The sequence below is a fragment of the Triturus cristatus genome, chromosome 9 (genome assembly GCF_964204655.1).
Source record: "Triturus cristatus chromosome 9, aTriCri1.1, whole genome shotgun sequence".
Classification (NCBI taxonomy): Eukaryota; Metazoa; Chordata; class Amphibia; order Caudata; family Salamandridae; genus Triturus; species Triturus cristatus.
In genome coordinates, this window is record NC_140592.1 from 1,034,396,606 (window position 1) to 1,034,413,873 (window position 17,268).

Below are 17,268 nucleotides of genomic sequence, written 5' to 3' on the forward strand. Positions count from 1 at the left end.
TATGGGAGTGCGTGTGCGTGGCTGCAGCGTGTGGGCGGAGGCGGCGGAGGGGCTGCAGTCTTCACGGAGAGCAGCAGCCCGAACCTGGCACAGAAGAATAGCAGGCTGCAAAGGTGGTGGTTGTTCAAGGAAGGGAAGGTGATACAGGGATTTGAAGAGTTCGGAGACCACCTATCTATCTTGAGAATTATGACAGATCTTAGGAGGTGTTTTTGTATAGATTTATCTTTGCTCTGTTCTTTTCTTGTTGTCCTTTATTTTATTTTCATGTATTGTTTATATTAGAAGGGAAGCGGATGTGTTATGATGTAAGTGATGTTATGTTCTAGGGATTTTGAATATCTTCCATGTTGAGGGTTCTACGCTAGATTGTAATGCTGAGGGAATTCCAAGGTGGGCAGTTGATCCCTGGCACTTTGTGCAGGACTGACACCAGGTTGTGTCTCCAATAAAGCTTATTGGGCAGATTACTTGATACATGGTGTATGGTGTCGACTTCCTTTAGTACAGAAACATTAAGATTATCCTTTTGAATTTGTCATTTTGCATTTGGGGGTTAACTGCGATACCAACACCAGACACTTCTGAAAACTAGACACTTGGGGGAGTTCTGTTTTGAGGGACTTGCATGGTCCCTGTTACAATCCTACTTATAATGCCCTGCAAATATAGAAGTATGTGTGTAAAAACACAATTTTCTCTCATTTCCACGAAAACTTAGGAACTTTCAGCCAGCGGGATATGTCCTACCATTGGGCCTATCCAGACATGCACAAAAAGCCCAACAACTCATAAAAGGGTACCGCTATTTTTGGGAGAGGTGTGTGATAACTGGATGGTAAGACATTTGATGCTAGCTGCACGTATCTGTCGGATAAATGAAGGGATATTGAGTTTTTACACCCATTATTTAGCATTTGTGAGGTATACTGGCTAGAAAACTGTGGTGGGGTGCCTGTAAACCACCCACTCTAGATTCCCCAGGGTTACTAGATTTCAGAAAGGCCTGGGTACAGTAGGGTTCCCGGATGCTGGACGACCCCTGGCCCAAATACAGCAACATTCATGGGAAGTAGATAAAAAAAGGGATTTTTCAAACATATATTTTTAGGTCAGTCTAAGAAAAATGTGTGATGTTCTCAACAGGCATCTACATTTTAAAGGGAAGAATTGGAACACAGCCAGGAAATAATCACATTCAAGCCAGTTGGTTTAGCGCAAAGAGAGTCATTAAGTCCAAATTCTGAATGCGTGGACACCAACTGACCAAAATGGGTTGAAAAAGATGTTCAAAGTCAGAACTGCATAAAAACAGCAAGCACATCACTAGTGCAATAGGTGATGTAGTCCGAGTGAAAAAAACAATAATAAAAATACAGAAAATGTACTGGGAAAACGGTGCATACAAGTGTAAGCCAAAAACGAGCCAAAAATCTCTACACTGGGCCAAATGGCAGAGGGTTCCACTCATGTATGTGCGCCAACATAGAAAGGGTAGAAAAACAATAAGGGGTTCTGGCTCATATGGCAGCAAGGCCAAACCAATTATGATAGAAAACCAAAAGAAAACGCCAATGCTGCGTGTAAATTACCTGAACTTTACAAGTGACCTGAGTGAAACAGAGACACTAACAACCAATTGTTCCGTTGGATTTAATCCTGTGTGTATTTTCAGTTCACAATTAGAAACATTTTCAAGGGACAATACATATTCATTGCAAAAACATAAAAACACTTAACTCAGCAATATAAACATTTGCAAAATTGGACACCACTATACTCATTGATACACTCACCCATGAGAACAACATTCATACTACTCATACATCCTCACTCAACAACATACAATGTGAGACAATGATACTCAATAAATAAATCTTTACACAAAGGCCATCAATAAACACGACTGTGCATAGTAATGAAGCTCAATACTATATTTTCCGCAAGATTGGCCGTAGAAGAAAAAAGGTCTACGCGTTTCGAATCCCTTTGTAGACAGGGATTCTCATCAGGACCAACACTTGACTGCAAACAAAGCAGAAAAAACAAAGTTTACTAAACTGACCCACTTTGTAGGCGAAAAGGCCGCTGTGTGAAAAGAGTTCTTACCTTAATCTAAGGAAGGGGGAACTCTACCCAAGTCCTAAAAAGAGGGAAAACCGACACATTGTTACCTCTTCCAGTTAAAACAAGGCCACCACTTTACAACCGCTTTCAATTAACACACAAAAACGACACAGAAACGCCACAAACACAAAGCCTAGTTTTTCTTACTAGTGAGGCTTTAGAGTGTGTAGAAGGGTGTTGAATCAACTAAAGGCACTTCTTTCCGATGTAAGAAGGATCCCAAGTATCACGAGTGTTTACAGGTGCTCCGGACGGACTAGAAAATGAATAAACAAAGGAGCAGCCTGTAAAAAAATACTTTGGAAATGCAAAGTTTTACTGAAGCTTTTACGAGAGTGTGGGGGCGCTTACCTCCAAATGCGAGAGTGGGAGGATTTAATCTGCTACTCGGTCGTCTGCTCTCCAGAGCAAAGACTAGCGCGGCATGAGCTCAGCCGGCCGTTTTGGAAAGTGTTCCGCAAGTCACGAATCTGGGGAAGAACACATGCTGCGTCAGGTATTGAACGCCTGTGAAATCCAGCTAAGTAAGTAGAGTTTGCTAAAAAAGCGGGAGCTATTACCTCAGGAACCGGCAATGTCCGTGTATCTTTTCTTCCGTTGTTAGTCACCCAATAGGTACGGGCTATCCAATTGGAGCAACTTTTAAACATGCGCGGGGTAACGCGACTGAGGGGCTTCTGGGATTTGTAGTTCAGCTGAAGTGTTTAAAAAATCTGTTATTTGACGATGATACCCAGATGGAAGAAACAAACAAAGCGAGAACATTTGTGAAACGTTTGAAGCCGATTAAATAATTCAGGCCATAGTGTCAAAGAAAGGAGCGTTAGTGCTGGTAGACTCCAATGTGCGTGAAAATTGAATTGAAGTAACTTTATTACTTTTTCGGACACGACATCATCATCAAGTGGCAGTGACATAGACAATTCTAATAACCGTCTAGATTTCAACAGAAGAGGCAATTTACAACAAAATTATCAACAGCAACCGCCTTTTTTAGGGAGAGGCCAACGGAAACCTCGAGGGAGATCCAGATATACAAATCATCCATGGGAGATGTCAACAAGACGTCAAAATTACAAGAACTAAATGTTTCACCAATCTTTAATCTATCAGAGAAAGTCTTAACAGACGCAGAGCTTAGCATTCTGGAAATGGGACTATCCTTCGTACCAACAAAAGGTACCAATTTTGTACAACTTAAGACAGAGTTCATCGAATTCTGCCGCAAAATTCGGCTCAAAACCTTTTTTCTGGAAAACCCCATAGAAGACAGTACAGAAACAACTGGATTAAAGAAAAAATCAAGGTTCTGCCCCCCAGCGTCTAAGGTCCCCAAAGAGGTTATAACTTTTGAAAAAGTGATCCTTTCAGCAATAGCTGAAGTTGAAAAACAAAAAAAGAAATATGTCAAACCGAATATTACCAAGGCTCAAAAAGAAGCTCTACTTGCTCTAAAAAACGACCCTTCAATAATAATTAAACAAGCTGACAAGGGTGGATCCATCGTTGTATGGGCAACCGAACGGTACACTACCGAAGTGAATAGGCAACTCTCTAACCAATTCTGCTATAAGAGGATAACAAAAGATCCTACATGTGAATTACAGAACAAACTCTTTCACATGCTGCAACAAGGGTTTGACCAGGGATTCTTGGGTAAAAAAGAATTTGAGTACCTAAAAAACACCCATCCCCGCACCCCGGTCTTCTATGTACTTCCTAAAGTACACAAAGATCAACATCATCCACCGGGGAGACCAATAGTCTCCGGATGCGAGTCACTAACAGAACCCATTTCAAAATTTGTGGACTTTTTCTTAAAGCCATTTATGTCAGAAGTAAAATCTTATCTGAAGGATACCACCGATTTTTTAACCAAACTAGAGACAATGCACTTTGAAGAAGACTCACAGTTCTTAGTGACGCTAGACGTAACATCACTGTACACGGAGATTCCGCAAGATGAAGGCCTGGCGGTGATCAAAACATTCTTAGAGAGCAGACCCAAACCTGAAAAAATCCCGACTCTACGTTTGCCTTAAAAAACAACTATTTTTGCTTCAAAGAGGACTTCTATTATCAAATTAAAGGCGTGGCTATGGGCTGTCCCTTTGCCCCTGAGCTAGCGGTCCTCTATATGTCCAAATATGAGGACAAATTTGTCCATAATAACAATCCATTTTCTGACAGTATCAGCAGCTGGGTCCGATACATCGACGACGTTTTTATGGTTTGGTCGGGCGATGAGCAAAAGCTACAATCCTTCGTCAATTGGCTCAACAACAGGACACCTGATATAAAATTCAGTATGAATTGTTCTAAAGCCAAAATGCCTTTCCTGGACGTTGAGGTATACCCTACAAATGGACGTCTTATGACGACATTATACAAGAAAGAGACTGACCGAAACCGAGCGCTGCACTACTCTAGCAACCACCCACGCAGCTTAAGAGAGAATTTGCCCTATGGGCAATTCCTGCGTATTCGCAGAAATTGCTCATTTAGAGATGAATACTTTCTTCATGCAGAGAAGCTTAAGGCCAACCTACTGGCCAGAGGATACCCGAAGAAACTTCTGAAAAGAGCCATAAAAAGAGCATGGTGGACACCACGAGAAACGCTATTGGAAAGACGAGAAAAATCACAAACGGAGAGAATTGTTTGCGTCTCCACATTCAGCCCAACATCCAATTGGTTTAAGAAAATTATCAATCAAAACTGGCACCTGATAAAGAACTTGGACAAAACATTAAATGAGATTCCGTTGTTTGCATTCAGGAAAGATAAAAACATCGCAAACCAGATAGTGCGAGCAGCACTACCCAAGACAAAAAGTGTTGACATAAGGAATATGTTGTGCTTACCGCCCATACAAGGCCACCACAGATGTGGTACATGTGTATGCTGTGACTCTACCATTGAAGGAAATTTATTTGCCCACAATGGGATATATTGGAAACATGAGAGCTTTTCGAATTGCAAATCTAAATTTGTAGTTTATGGCATTTGTTGCCCGTGCAACAAACTCTACATTGGCAAGACTAACCAGGAAATAAGATATAGAATCCAGCAACATAAATCCCGGATTCGTAAAAATGTCCCAAATGCCCCTTTGGTGAATCATTGGATGTTGAAAAAACATACAGAAACTGATCTCAAATGGTCAGTGATATCCAGAGTGGAACAAGACCAGAGAGGCCGCGACCTGGACACCAAACTACTCCAGAGAGAAGCAATGCTCATTATCAAATTTAATACTTCAGTTGATGGACTGAATGAACTTTCTGAGATGTACAATCTATGATTGTCATCCACACAGTGATCGAGCAAACTTTGTCTTTATTTACACTACTGGTGAAATCTCCCGGGAGCAAACTTCAATTTTCACGCACATTGGAGTCTACCAGCACTAACGCTCCTTTCTTTGAGACTATGGCCTGAATTATTTAATCGGCTTCAAACGTTTCACAAATGTTCTCGCTTTGTTTGTTTCTTCCATCTGGGTATCATCGTCAAATAACAGATTTTTTAAACACTTCAGCTGAACTACAAATCCCAGAAGCCCCTCAGTCGCGTTACCCCGCGCATGTTTAAAAGTTGCTCCAATTGGATAGCCCGTACCTATTGGGTGACTAACAACGGAAGAAAAGATACACGGACATTGCCGGTTCCTGAGGTAATAGCTCCCGCTTTTTTAGCAAACTCTACTTACTTAGCTGGATTTCACAGGCGTTCAATACCTGACGCAGCATGTGTTCTTCCCCAGATTCGTGACTTGCGGAACACTTTCCAAAACGGCCGGCTGAGCTCATGCCGCGCTAGTCTTTGCTCTGGAGAGCAGACGACCGGGTAGCAGATTAAATCCTCCCACTCTCGCATTTGGAGGTAAGCGCCCCCACACTCTCGTAAAAGCTTCAGTAAAACTTTGCATTTCCAAAGTATTTTTTTTACAGGCTGCTCCTTTGTTTATTCATTTTCTAGTCCGTCCGGAGCACCTGTAAACACTCGTGATACTTGGGATCCTTCTTACATCGGAAAGAAGTGCCTTTAGTTGATTCGACACCCTTCTACACACTCTAAAGCCTCACTAGTAAGAAAAACTAGGCTTTGTGTTTGTGGCGTTTCTGTGTCGTTTTTGTGTGTTAATTGAAAGCGGTTGTAAAGTGGTGGCCTTGTTTTAACTGGAAGAGGTAACAATGTGTCGGTTTTCCCTCTTTTTAGGACTTGGGTAGAGTTCCCCCTTCCTTAGATTAAGGTAAGAACTCTTTTCACACAGCGGCCTTTTCGCCTACAAAGTGGGTCAGTTTAGTAAACTTTGTTTTTTCTGCTTTGTTTGCAGTCAAGTGTTGGTCCTGATGAGAATCCCTGTCTACAAAGGGATTCGAAACGCGTAGACCTTTTTTCTTCTACGGCCAATCTTGCGGAAAATATAGTATTGAGCTTCATTACTATGCACAGTCGTGTTTATTGATGGCCTTTGTGTAAAGATTTATTTATTGAGTATCATTGTCTCACATTGTATGTTGTTGAGTGAGGATGTATGAGTAGTATGAATGTTGTTCTCATGGGTGAGAGTATCAATGAGTATAGTGGTGTCCAATTTTGCAAATGTTTATATTGCTGAGTTAAGTGTTTTTATGTTTTTGCAATGAATATGTATTGTCACTTGAAAATGTTTCTAATTGTGAACTGAAAATACACACCGGATTAAATCCAACGGAACAATTGGTTGTTAGTGTCTCTGTTTCACTCAGGTCACTTGTAAAGTTCAGGAAACATAGAAAGGGCGCAGATAGTGAAGCTGCTGTGAAAACATGATTGCGAAGATTATTGCCACATTTCACAAAGGAAGACAACTTGACGATGGAGGAAGAAAACAAGTATACCCTATAAACCTGCAGGCACTGCGAAGTAATAAAGAGTAAAACTATTATTTTTAATTCATGCATTTAATCCTTTAAAGTAGTTTTCTACTATGTGGGTCTATAATTTGACAGGACTACAGATCCGCTTGGAGGTGGGAGGACTATACTCTCAACATTTGAAAGAGCAAAATTAAATAAATTGTAAGGAGTGAAAAATGAGTTAGAGGCTGTCCCACTAAGTACCCAGTGGATTTGGTCCAAGTGGACACAGCAAAATGAAGTTTGATGTTCCTGGCCTGGCTACCTCATACGTAGCAGCGTTCAGAGCTACAATCGGGGGTTCTGACAGAGGACTTTTTCCCCTCTTTCTCAATGAGACTCAAAATTGTGTTAGTTTTACGTAAGCAAAAAGCATTATACCTATTTCCTACTTTGCATGTAGATAGATTGCCTTAAGTTGAAATACTAATAAAAAGAGATATTAAAATAAGTGTGAAAAACGGAACAAAAATACAAACTCTGTAGGCCCGCTTTCTGCCCGACGAACTAAATTTGATTCCCTCAAGCAGTTAAACTGTTCTTGGTGTTAGTAGTCTCTTCAGCAGAAATACTCTTCACTAGGGTGTGATGTTTGCAAGCACTCTGTCTTCTCTCTCTCTACGTGGATGGGGGATATATGCAGTCATTCTCTGCCACCCCCCCCAAACTTTGCTAGAGGTTAATAATATTGCACATCCAGATAGCATTCCCATAGCCAAGGTTGAAGAGCATGCTGTCTTCCATTCTACAACTAAAGATTTATTTCCATGTATTTTTGCTGTTAACCTCAACCCATCCTAGTCTATGACCTTATGAACTCTCTTTATGAAACTGTTGCTCATGGAAACTATTTATGCTAGGAGGGGAACACTTGTAGGCAAAAGATCACTGATAGGCCTTAATTGTTGATAGAAAGATTAGCGTAGGGAGAGATCCCCGATGTCACTGCTGTGAGAGTATTCCTTCATCGCTCTTCTTTCCCTTATGCCTGCCCTAAAACATCCGAGGCCATCTTTCATAGGATAGGTTACACGGGGTAGACGAGTAGCACCAGGTCAATACGTTTTTATATTGTACTTGAAAGACTCATGTTACTTCTTTGATTAAATGTTTAAATATTGTATAGTTTGATTTTTCTCTGAATTACATACCCCAGATGTTCACATATAACAAAATATTTATAGTTCTGCACAGATATATTTGTCCAATAAATTACAGTATTTCTTTTTTTTCTATTATCCATGACTCTTATTTGATTGACTTTGGTTCCTTATATCATACCATAAAATTGAAACTGCTTATCTTTCAGGTTCTCAGACAAAAAGGAGCGGTTAGCCCTCATTAAAAGTAAATGGGCAGAATTCCAAAAACAGTAAGTAAACTAGTCTTTTTGACTGTCACATAATTATTTTTCCCATTGTGATATTTGATAAAGTGGGTACTTGTTTGTATGCTGCAGAAAAGTGTGCTAAACTGTGTGCAGAATTTACAAGAAATGAAGTACTTGATAGTTGAACACCAGTAGTGCTTTTACGTGATCCCCAAAGTACATATTTTGATTGCTGCTAAGTTACTTATTAATTTTTCATGTTAAGATGGCATGTAGCGAGTTATGTATTTTAAAATGTATAAGCTGTTCTTCATTGAGCATCCTGAAACCCTTTTGTAAGTAAATAAGGTGGTCTTTCTACGTATGCTCATTTCACATAGTACCTTCATGAATCAGTTCAAACTTTAATACTGGAGAATGGTCTTGGAATCTTGAAATCTCATTATTCAGTTTGCATCACTGCCAGTCATCGGGTCTCCGAGACTTTTCTCTTAGGCATGCTTCTGAGGGCTGCCCTCTATCAGCAGCTTGTGGTAGCACACATTTTAGTTACTGTCTGGAAAGGGGGAAGGCTTCCACATAGGTTAATATTTTTATGGCCCAAGAAACCTTAACTAGTTGATCTCACTGTCATATGGAATCATGCAGCTATATTTCAGTTCCTTCATTAGAGTATATTGAAAGGCAATTAAAATCCCATATGTGCTGCTGTTTGATTAGCAAACCAAGTAGACAGTAACCCCTGTTGTACTGCTGGATCTAATATTCACCTTTTGAGTGTCGTTGCCTTAATCAGGCAGGACAGGATCTGATGTGGGCACTGGTGTTAGAAGAAATTTGTTGGACAGCCAGTACTACTTCCATTTTTTGAAATGCAGGCAATGGTGTCACTTATCAGCCCCCCACCCTTCCCACTTTTGTTGTGAGACTAAGTTGCCCATCTTTAGGTTTGTAGTACAAAAGTGGGACTGAACCATGATATGTCTTATGAATGATCAAATGTGTTGACATGAAATGTGGGAATTTAGTCTAATACACAAAGGACAAACCATTTACCCGTTCGAAGTTGGGTAATTGCCAGTTATTGTGATAAGATGACCATACCAGGAAATAGTAAGTGTCTAGGAGAAAAATAAATACTGCTTTTTGAATGGACACCAAATGTTATAGAATTAACTTTGCCAGAGATCCTAAAAGCTTAGCCACGAATATCAAATTAAAACATGAAAGGTATTGTACTTGCTATGCTTTATAGTTCTGTTTCACAAAAAGCTCTTGTTTAAGCATACGTGAATCAGTAAGCCTTAATGTAAACATCAGGGCTTCCCAAACATTTTAGAACCCCAACCCAATTTTTTAGAATGACAAACTTTCACGGTCTACCTAAACTTAATGGGCATGAGGGGTGGCAATTTTTTTAATGTAATAATTTTTTTACTTCTGTGTTTTGACATTTCTTGTTGAATATCAATATAATTGTACCAAAAATTATTTGTTTCTCATAATGAGGCGTGTGCGAAGGGTATACTTGTTACTGTTGATGACTGCATTGACCTCCAAGTTGATGCAAAAAAGTTTTAGGTGCAAGGAGTTTGACAATTGCATTTTATTTTGAATTTTTTTCAATTCTTACCATTGTCAGAATCTAATTTCAGAGATGGGCGAAGATATGAAAGGGAGAAGTACCTTCAAAGCTTCAGTAGAAAGAGTTGAGTAGATTTTTTTTGTTCTCACCGCCAGATCTGAGACAGTTTTTGGCTGTTAAAATCCATTTTTGATGAGGCGTCTTCAAACAGATTGAGTTCTTTGTCAGCCTTTGTTGATATCCCAATAGTCATGTCACCCTGAAATGGATTCGCAATCCAGGTCTTTTGATGACCGTTTTTCACATGTTCAAATGAACATGAAGGTGCGTTATCTGGTATTTGATAGCGCAGAACTGCTGCTAGTGTGAAATCGTAGCACTTGTAACTAGCTGGAGGCTTTCCAGTTTGGATGCAGAAGCGTGTGATATTAGCATGCTTTATGCAGTAGCAGTTCAGTGAGGTGCATGTGTAGTTGCCACTAGCCTGTATTTTTAGGTCCACTCCTGTGAAAAAGTTGGAAAAACTTAACAAAAGTCTTATTTTCGACTTTGAAATATAATCTTAAAACATGAAACACACACAAAAATCACAAATAGAAGAGTATCCGAGAGCTTTCTATATTATTATTAAATCAGATGGGTGTAGTTGCCATGCTACAAAAGAATACCGAGGAGTTTAAAGAAAATTATTTTTCACCTGTTCTTGGCCCTTCCAAAATAGCGAAATGTAAATAAATGACAGGTGTATTTTCAGGTTGAGCTTTAGAAATGACAATGCCTTTTTATATATGTGTTACTTTGAAAAACACAAATAAAAGGCATTGTTATTTACAATGCCAATAGCTTAAAATCTCGCAATTGCGAGACCTATTGCATTGAAAATGCTGGTTTTCAACTGGCCGCAACACACCTGTGATGTACATGTTCCAGAAGGCATTTGAAAGATGCAGGCTCCTTGTAAATGCACTTCATGGTTCAATGATGATTTGAAAGTGGCAAAAGCTCAGGCGATGCACATTTGAAAGGCAGTGACTACAGCACTTTACAAAGAGAACATTTTAGTGGGGGCTTGAGGAAGTATAAAAGCTAGCTCCTGACCAACAAATCCTCTTTTTATTCTAACCACATTAATGGAGTGGCAAATAAACAAAAGGACACTTTTAAGATATTAAACAAACTCATCTGTTCTCAGTGAGTAACCTGAGAGATCAAATCCTCCCAAACTCTGTGCGACATACTCAGTAATATTTATGTGAGAAAATTAAATCAATTAAGGATAGCATTGCGATCACGTCTCTGCCTCTACAACCAGAGTAGAAGGTGGACTTTGGTGTCATTAATTTTAACTCCTTGGTACAGTTTCCCCAGCTTCAGGAGAGAGTCTTATTCCTCTCATGCACAAGGTGAAATCTGGTTCCCCGCTTTATCCCTTTCCTGCTACTATTATTCGAGCTCTGTCTTTCATAACAGCCAACCCTCTGTTAGACCTTTTGAATAAACAACTCGCTCATTGTCCCTCAACGATTTAAAGGGGCTATGATACTTCCCTTGCTGAAGAAGCCAGGCGATGATCCTAAGCTGATGAAAAATTATCGCCTCATTTCACTTCTCCCCAACGCAGCCAAAACTTCAGAAAGTTTCTTTACTCAGTCTAAGCAGGTTCCTTTATTCTTCCAATTTACTTTATCCATTGCAGGCTAGTTTCTGTCCAGCCCACATTCTAGAAGCAGTGATGCTTTCTGTCCTTGATGCTCTACAATGGGAGTTAGGTTTGTGACATGTGTCCCTGATAGTTCCCCAAGATTTATCTCATAGATGATACTGTTGAACACGTGATTCTGCCGAATTGTCTGAAGGTGACTGATCTGTGAAGTCAGGCTCTATGTTAGATATCCACCTTCTTAGGAGACCGCACACAGGAAGTGCACCAAAGGTCATTTTCTTCTTCTAAACTAAAGCCTGTGTCATCGATGGGGTCTCCCAGGGCTCAACATTATCTCCTTTGCTGTTTATTGTTTACATCTACCCATTGGCTTAGCCGTGGCTAGTCGTGGTTGTATATTAAACAACTATGCTGATGACTCTCGACTTAACTTCCAGCTTGAGGGTACTACTTAATCCCACCAGGAATTTGGATGGGCACTAACTCCCTCAAGATAAATTCTGATAAGATAGAGCTGGTTATTCTCAATCACAAGACAGATCTCTGGGCCAACACCTACTATCCCTACTATCAGGGCCCCTCCTGTTCCAGCGGCCTCTGCCATGAACCTGGGCATCGTGGTAGAAAATAACTGTTCATGATCCTCCCCCAGAACAAGGCAGTCACAACAAAGTGCTTTGGCCTATTGAAATCCATTAGGAAGGTTGCTCCTCTTCTGTCACCAGAGGCTTTGAAAGCGGCTATTCCAATGGTAACTGTGTCCCACTTGAACTATGCAAACTCCCTCTATTTGGGTCTTCCTGCAACTTCTTCACACAAATTACAAATCATTCAAAATACAACAGTGATGATAATCTCTAAATTGCATAGACATGCGCTTATCTCTATAGCCTTAATAAAGCTTTACTGGCCCTCCGCCAAACAGAGCTCTTTTTAAAACTGCTTGTATAATTTATAAATCCATTCATGGAGAGCTCTTTTTAAAATGGCTTGTATTATTTACAGATCCATTCACGACCAGGCTCCCAGCCTTTGTAGCAAGCAGAATTAAGAGGTATGTTCCTCCCAGACCTCTCAGATCCTCTCTTGCCCAGTAGAGGAGCCCTTGGTTCAAGCGACAGAAAACAGGGGTCAGTAGCTTTTCTGTCTTGGCCCCCTGCTTATGGAATTCATTTTCTCCTTGATCATGCTGGAACCTAACTTCCTGTAGTTCAGGAAGCTTTTGAAGGCCTGCCTGTTTAAGCAACATCTGACTAGTCGGAACCCTCTCTCATCTCCCTTCACAGCGCCAATAAACCCCTGGGTTTACAGGTACTGTATAAGTTTTCCTAACCTAAATCCTTGTTTGATGTATTGGGGCAGATGAGAGAGTTTAGATGTTGAGTATGTTTCTCAATTCTCTCCTGTGTTGAGGAAAACCCAGCAACTCATATGTACAGCGAGAGCCCTAGCTAATATTGTAAACGGTTCCTCACGGAACTGGCGGCCAAAGTAAACCTTTTCATGGCATGCTCATTGTGATCCCTGGACTTTGGTTTGTATGCTCACTGGTGACTCTCCAATAGCTGTAGTTTATGTATTTACCTTGTGGAAAGGCTGGTGAAGCGAGAGAATGGATCAAAGTCCTGTATTGTAGGTGTCTGCTTCAAGTGTTGACAAAGCGCAAGTCATTGTTTGCCATATTCAACTTGAAACTTACCTTCCTTTAAATTGAATGCTTTTGTGCTTGAGAGTTGGTTTGTCATGCGTTATCCACTCTTTCTACAGATTTTACTAGTGCGGAAATGGACTTGAAAGCTGCTGGTAGAAGCTCAACTCCATTATTCTTTTACCTCTAGTCATAAATAAAATAATTACTTTTGGAAAAATGCTAACAAAAAACAGTCCATCTTAGATTGAATAATACATTTCTTTGATATCTTCTCTAATCCCATCCTGCCACATCCATGGCTGTGTGAAAGCAGACTAAAATGAATAGTAGCTTTTGAATGGCTGAAGGCAGCCGCCAGAGGAATCCTACTTGGGTAGCGTGTTGTCGAAAGGATATTATTGTGGCACCCCACTATCAAACTTGAAACTGAAGTTGCCCTCCCCTGAGCGGCTGGGGGCCCAGATCCTGTCCCTCTTTTATTTGTCAAACACAAGAAGATGATGGACGGAGTGCTGAAACTTTTCAACCACTCGCCCCCAGTCACAGATCTGGGTTTAATCCAAAGTTCTTTTGCTCACTATGCAACCCCAGTTTGAACCCAGCCATATGCAAACCAGTCTAGACCCTGTTCCTTAAGGGAACAGTCCAGCCCGAACTGCCAGGCCAGAAAAACGGACTGGTAACAATCGTTCTGGGACTGGTTTCAGGGTATTATCCCTCATCAGCCAGGCTAGCTTGAATCTAGTGGCACTGCGAGCAAGAGACCAATGTCTGGGCATACCCATGGTTACTTGGGGCAAACAGCAAACACAACAAGATGATGCACAGAGTGCTGAAACATTTCAACCACGCACCCCCAGTCCCTTGCTCACTTTGCCGCCACTGGATCTGAGCTAGCCTGGCTGATGAGGGGAGTTACCCCGAACCCAGTCCTAGGATGCTTGCTTCCGGTCCAGGCAAGGCCTAGCTTGGCAGTTCGGGCTGGACTGTTCCCATGAGAAACAGGGTCTAGACTGATTTGCATATTGCAGAGCCTGAACTGGGGTGGTTAAGTGAGCTAAAGAACGATGATGGATTCAACCCAGATCTGTGACTGGGGGTGAGTGTCTGAAAAGTTTCAGCACTTCGTCCATCATCTCCATGTGTTTGCATTGTTTGCCCTCATTTGGCAGGGTATGCCCAGTCGTGGGTCCCTTGCTTACTTTGGGACTGAATCCAGGCTAGCCTGACTGATGAGGGGTGTTACCCCCAAACCGGTCCCAGGATACTTGTCTTCGGCCCAGAGAAGACCTGTCTTGGCAGTTCGGGCTGGACTTTTCCCATGAGGAACAGGGTCAAGACTGATTTGCATATTGCTGGATCTGAACTGGGGTGGTTAAGTGAGCTAAAGAACGATAATGGATTCAACCCAGATCTGTGACTGGGGGTGAGTGTCTGAAAAGTTTAAGCGCTTCATCCATCATCTCCTTGTTTTAGCTTTTCTTTTTTATTTGTGCCCGGCTCCCACACCCTTATCGTTATTACTGAGTTGGGAGAGCCGACATTGTTACATGGAGGTCTATCCAAGTTGTGTTACAGAATGCATGATGCTACGTGCCCCTTCTTATTGTTCTGTTTCCATGTGTAGCAAGATGTACTGTATTATGATATGCAATTCTGAATAAAAACAAGTTGAAATAAATAAATATCTGAAACCTTGGACCAGAGCTCCCCTGCCTGTCTTATGTCAATTATAAGCAAAGCTGGTATCTGATAGAGACATCTAGCTGCAGATTCCTTATCTTAGAATTTTCCCCAGGCGCCAGACTGGATCCGGACCTTTTTTTCCCAGCAGAACCTATGCACGTCAGTTGAGGGCATTGTGCAACTCTGTAGTGACGTCGTCCACCGGGTGTGGCATCGACTGAATCCATATAATCCCTTCTCCCACATGCTGACGTCAGTTTCTTCTTTTCTGCGCTACAACTTGGATCTGGAGAAGCAATTCCTCTGGCCGTTTTTTAGCCTTCCACAATGATTTTTTATCTGGAATAGTGTGCCTTTTTCTATACCTTCAGTCTTGAGCCCAACAGACGTTTTTTTAATTTAATTTTATTTATTGATATTTCAAAATAAGTGCAGAGCACCTTTTATACAACAACAAACAAATTTCGTGTATTAGTGCCAAATATACGACAGTACAAAACACATACATCAGTCTTGAGTCAGCATGTATCCACCATAGCAATGTGCCCCGTAGGCTCAAAAACAGTGATCATGTAACGTTAAACATATATAGGTAATGGCGCCTAAATATGACAACAGTTTCCAGGATTCATCTTACAGTGCCCATCTTGTAGACATGTCAAATCTTCTTAATTACACATACCCCCGTTTGGACAGCATTTGACTCCGCACCTTCAGTTCCAGTTGTTCTCTCCTGAGCCCAGGTAATAAAAGGTTCCCATGTCTCACTGGGTCTAGAAGTGGGTGTCATCAATTCCCAGTAATTAGTTAATTGGACGTGACCGAAAGTAACCTCTCTGATCCACTCCTTGATCGTGGGCTTCCTCTTCTTCCCCCAATGAACTGCGATTTTGCGTTTGGCGAACAGCAGTAACAGTGCATGCAATTTACGTTTTTTTTACATGTGTGTCTTTGACATATCCTAACAGTCCCAATAATGGGGATGGAGATAAAGTCATATCCAGAATCTGATTGATAGATGTAAAGATTTGGGACCAATAGTCAGCTAGTGCAGAACACTCCCATGCCATGTGGAGGAAAGATGCAGGTGTCATCCCACACCGCCAGCAGTTTTCATCATCTCTAAGCCCCATTCGATGTAAACTGATGGGTGTTCTGTAATATCTATGGAGGAATTTGAAATGAATCAAACGAAGCCTATAGTTCGGGGATAACTCAGTCAGCTGAGTGCAACAGTACGTCCACTGATGTTCAGTCAAGGGGGGTAATAGTTCTGCGTTCCACTTCAGCCAAGCACTAGGTTTAGTCACAGGGGCATTGATTTGCATCTGTGTATAAAGTCGGGTTATAAGTCTACGTGGCGAATGTGAACGAAGTAGATTCTCCAGGGCCATTAAAGGGGGTGGTTGGGCAGGGAATTCACTGTATAATTTGCGACAGGCAGCCAGAAGTTTATACTACAGAAACGTTTCCCCAAAGATACCCTCTGTCCCTCCTCCACCATTGGGGTGGTCTCTAAACGTGTCCCCTGGGTAGAGGTCCTCAAATGTATGATGTGACATCTTCTGCGCCACCTGCTTGTTTATCTCGTCTTTGATGTTGGGTAACAGTGGATTTTGGGCCAAGGGGATGGATGGGGCATATAATACCTGGGCTCCCGCCCGTCTCCGTAGGCCATCCCAAGCCCATCGTAAAGTTTCAGAAGTGTCAATACCATCTGTGGGGCGACGATATGTCTGATACACCGCAACCTGTAGGGGAACCGGTGCAACCGCATCTTTTTCAACAGCCACATGCGGCTGAAAGGGCGTCGGGTGGACCCAGTAGTGCAGAAATTGTGCCTGTGCACAGAGTGCATACAATTTCATGTCCGGGGCACCCAGGCCTCCCTGTTTGAGTGGAAGAGACAAAGGTTCCCATGATACTCGAGCCTGTCCGCGGGCGAGCTCAACAGATGTTTGGCACCGACCCTCATTCTGTTTGCATATGGTGCTTGGGCGAACACCACAACTCTGAGGAGTGCAACGCCTGTCAACAAATGAAGCCGAAGGCGCTGCGGGATCGACGGATGAAGCTCCTTTCGGCGCAGTTGTCGAGATCCTCTGAATCTCACAGATCTCGGTCTCCTTCCCGATCAACGGTCCTTTCACAGAGCTGTTCCCATAGATGTCGCTCACTGTCAACGCCCCATGATAAGTCGCGTTGCAAACGGTCGAAGTCGTGACATCTCCTGGCTTCGTCTCACGATGTGGTTTCCCACGGCTCCTCACGGCCTCAAGCTGAGGACCCTTTGTAGGAGTCTCTCCCATGCCTCCCTGCTTT

General features: G+C 41.8%; 1 protein-coding gene across 1 annotated transcript in view; it reads left to right on the forward strand.

Annotated features, from left to right (window-relative positions):
• Window positions 1-17,268, forward strand: part of ATG14 (autophagy related 14) — a 199,593-nt gene that overhangs the window by 16,638 nt on the left and 165,687 nt on the right. Inside the window, exon 2 of the mRNA XM_085626789.1 lies at window positions 8,341-8,403. Coding sequence (XP_085482915.1) covers window positions 8,341-8,403 — 63 coding nt within the window. The remainder of the gene's footprint in view (window positions 1-8,340; window positions 8,404-17,268) is intronic.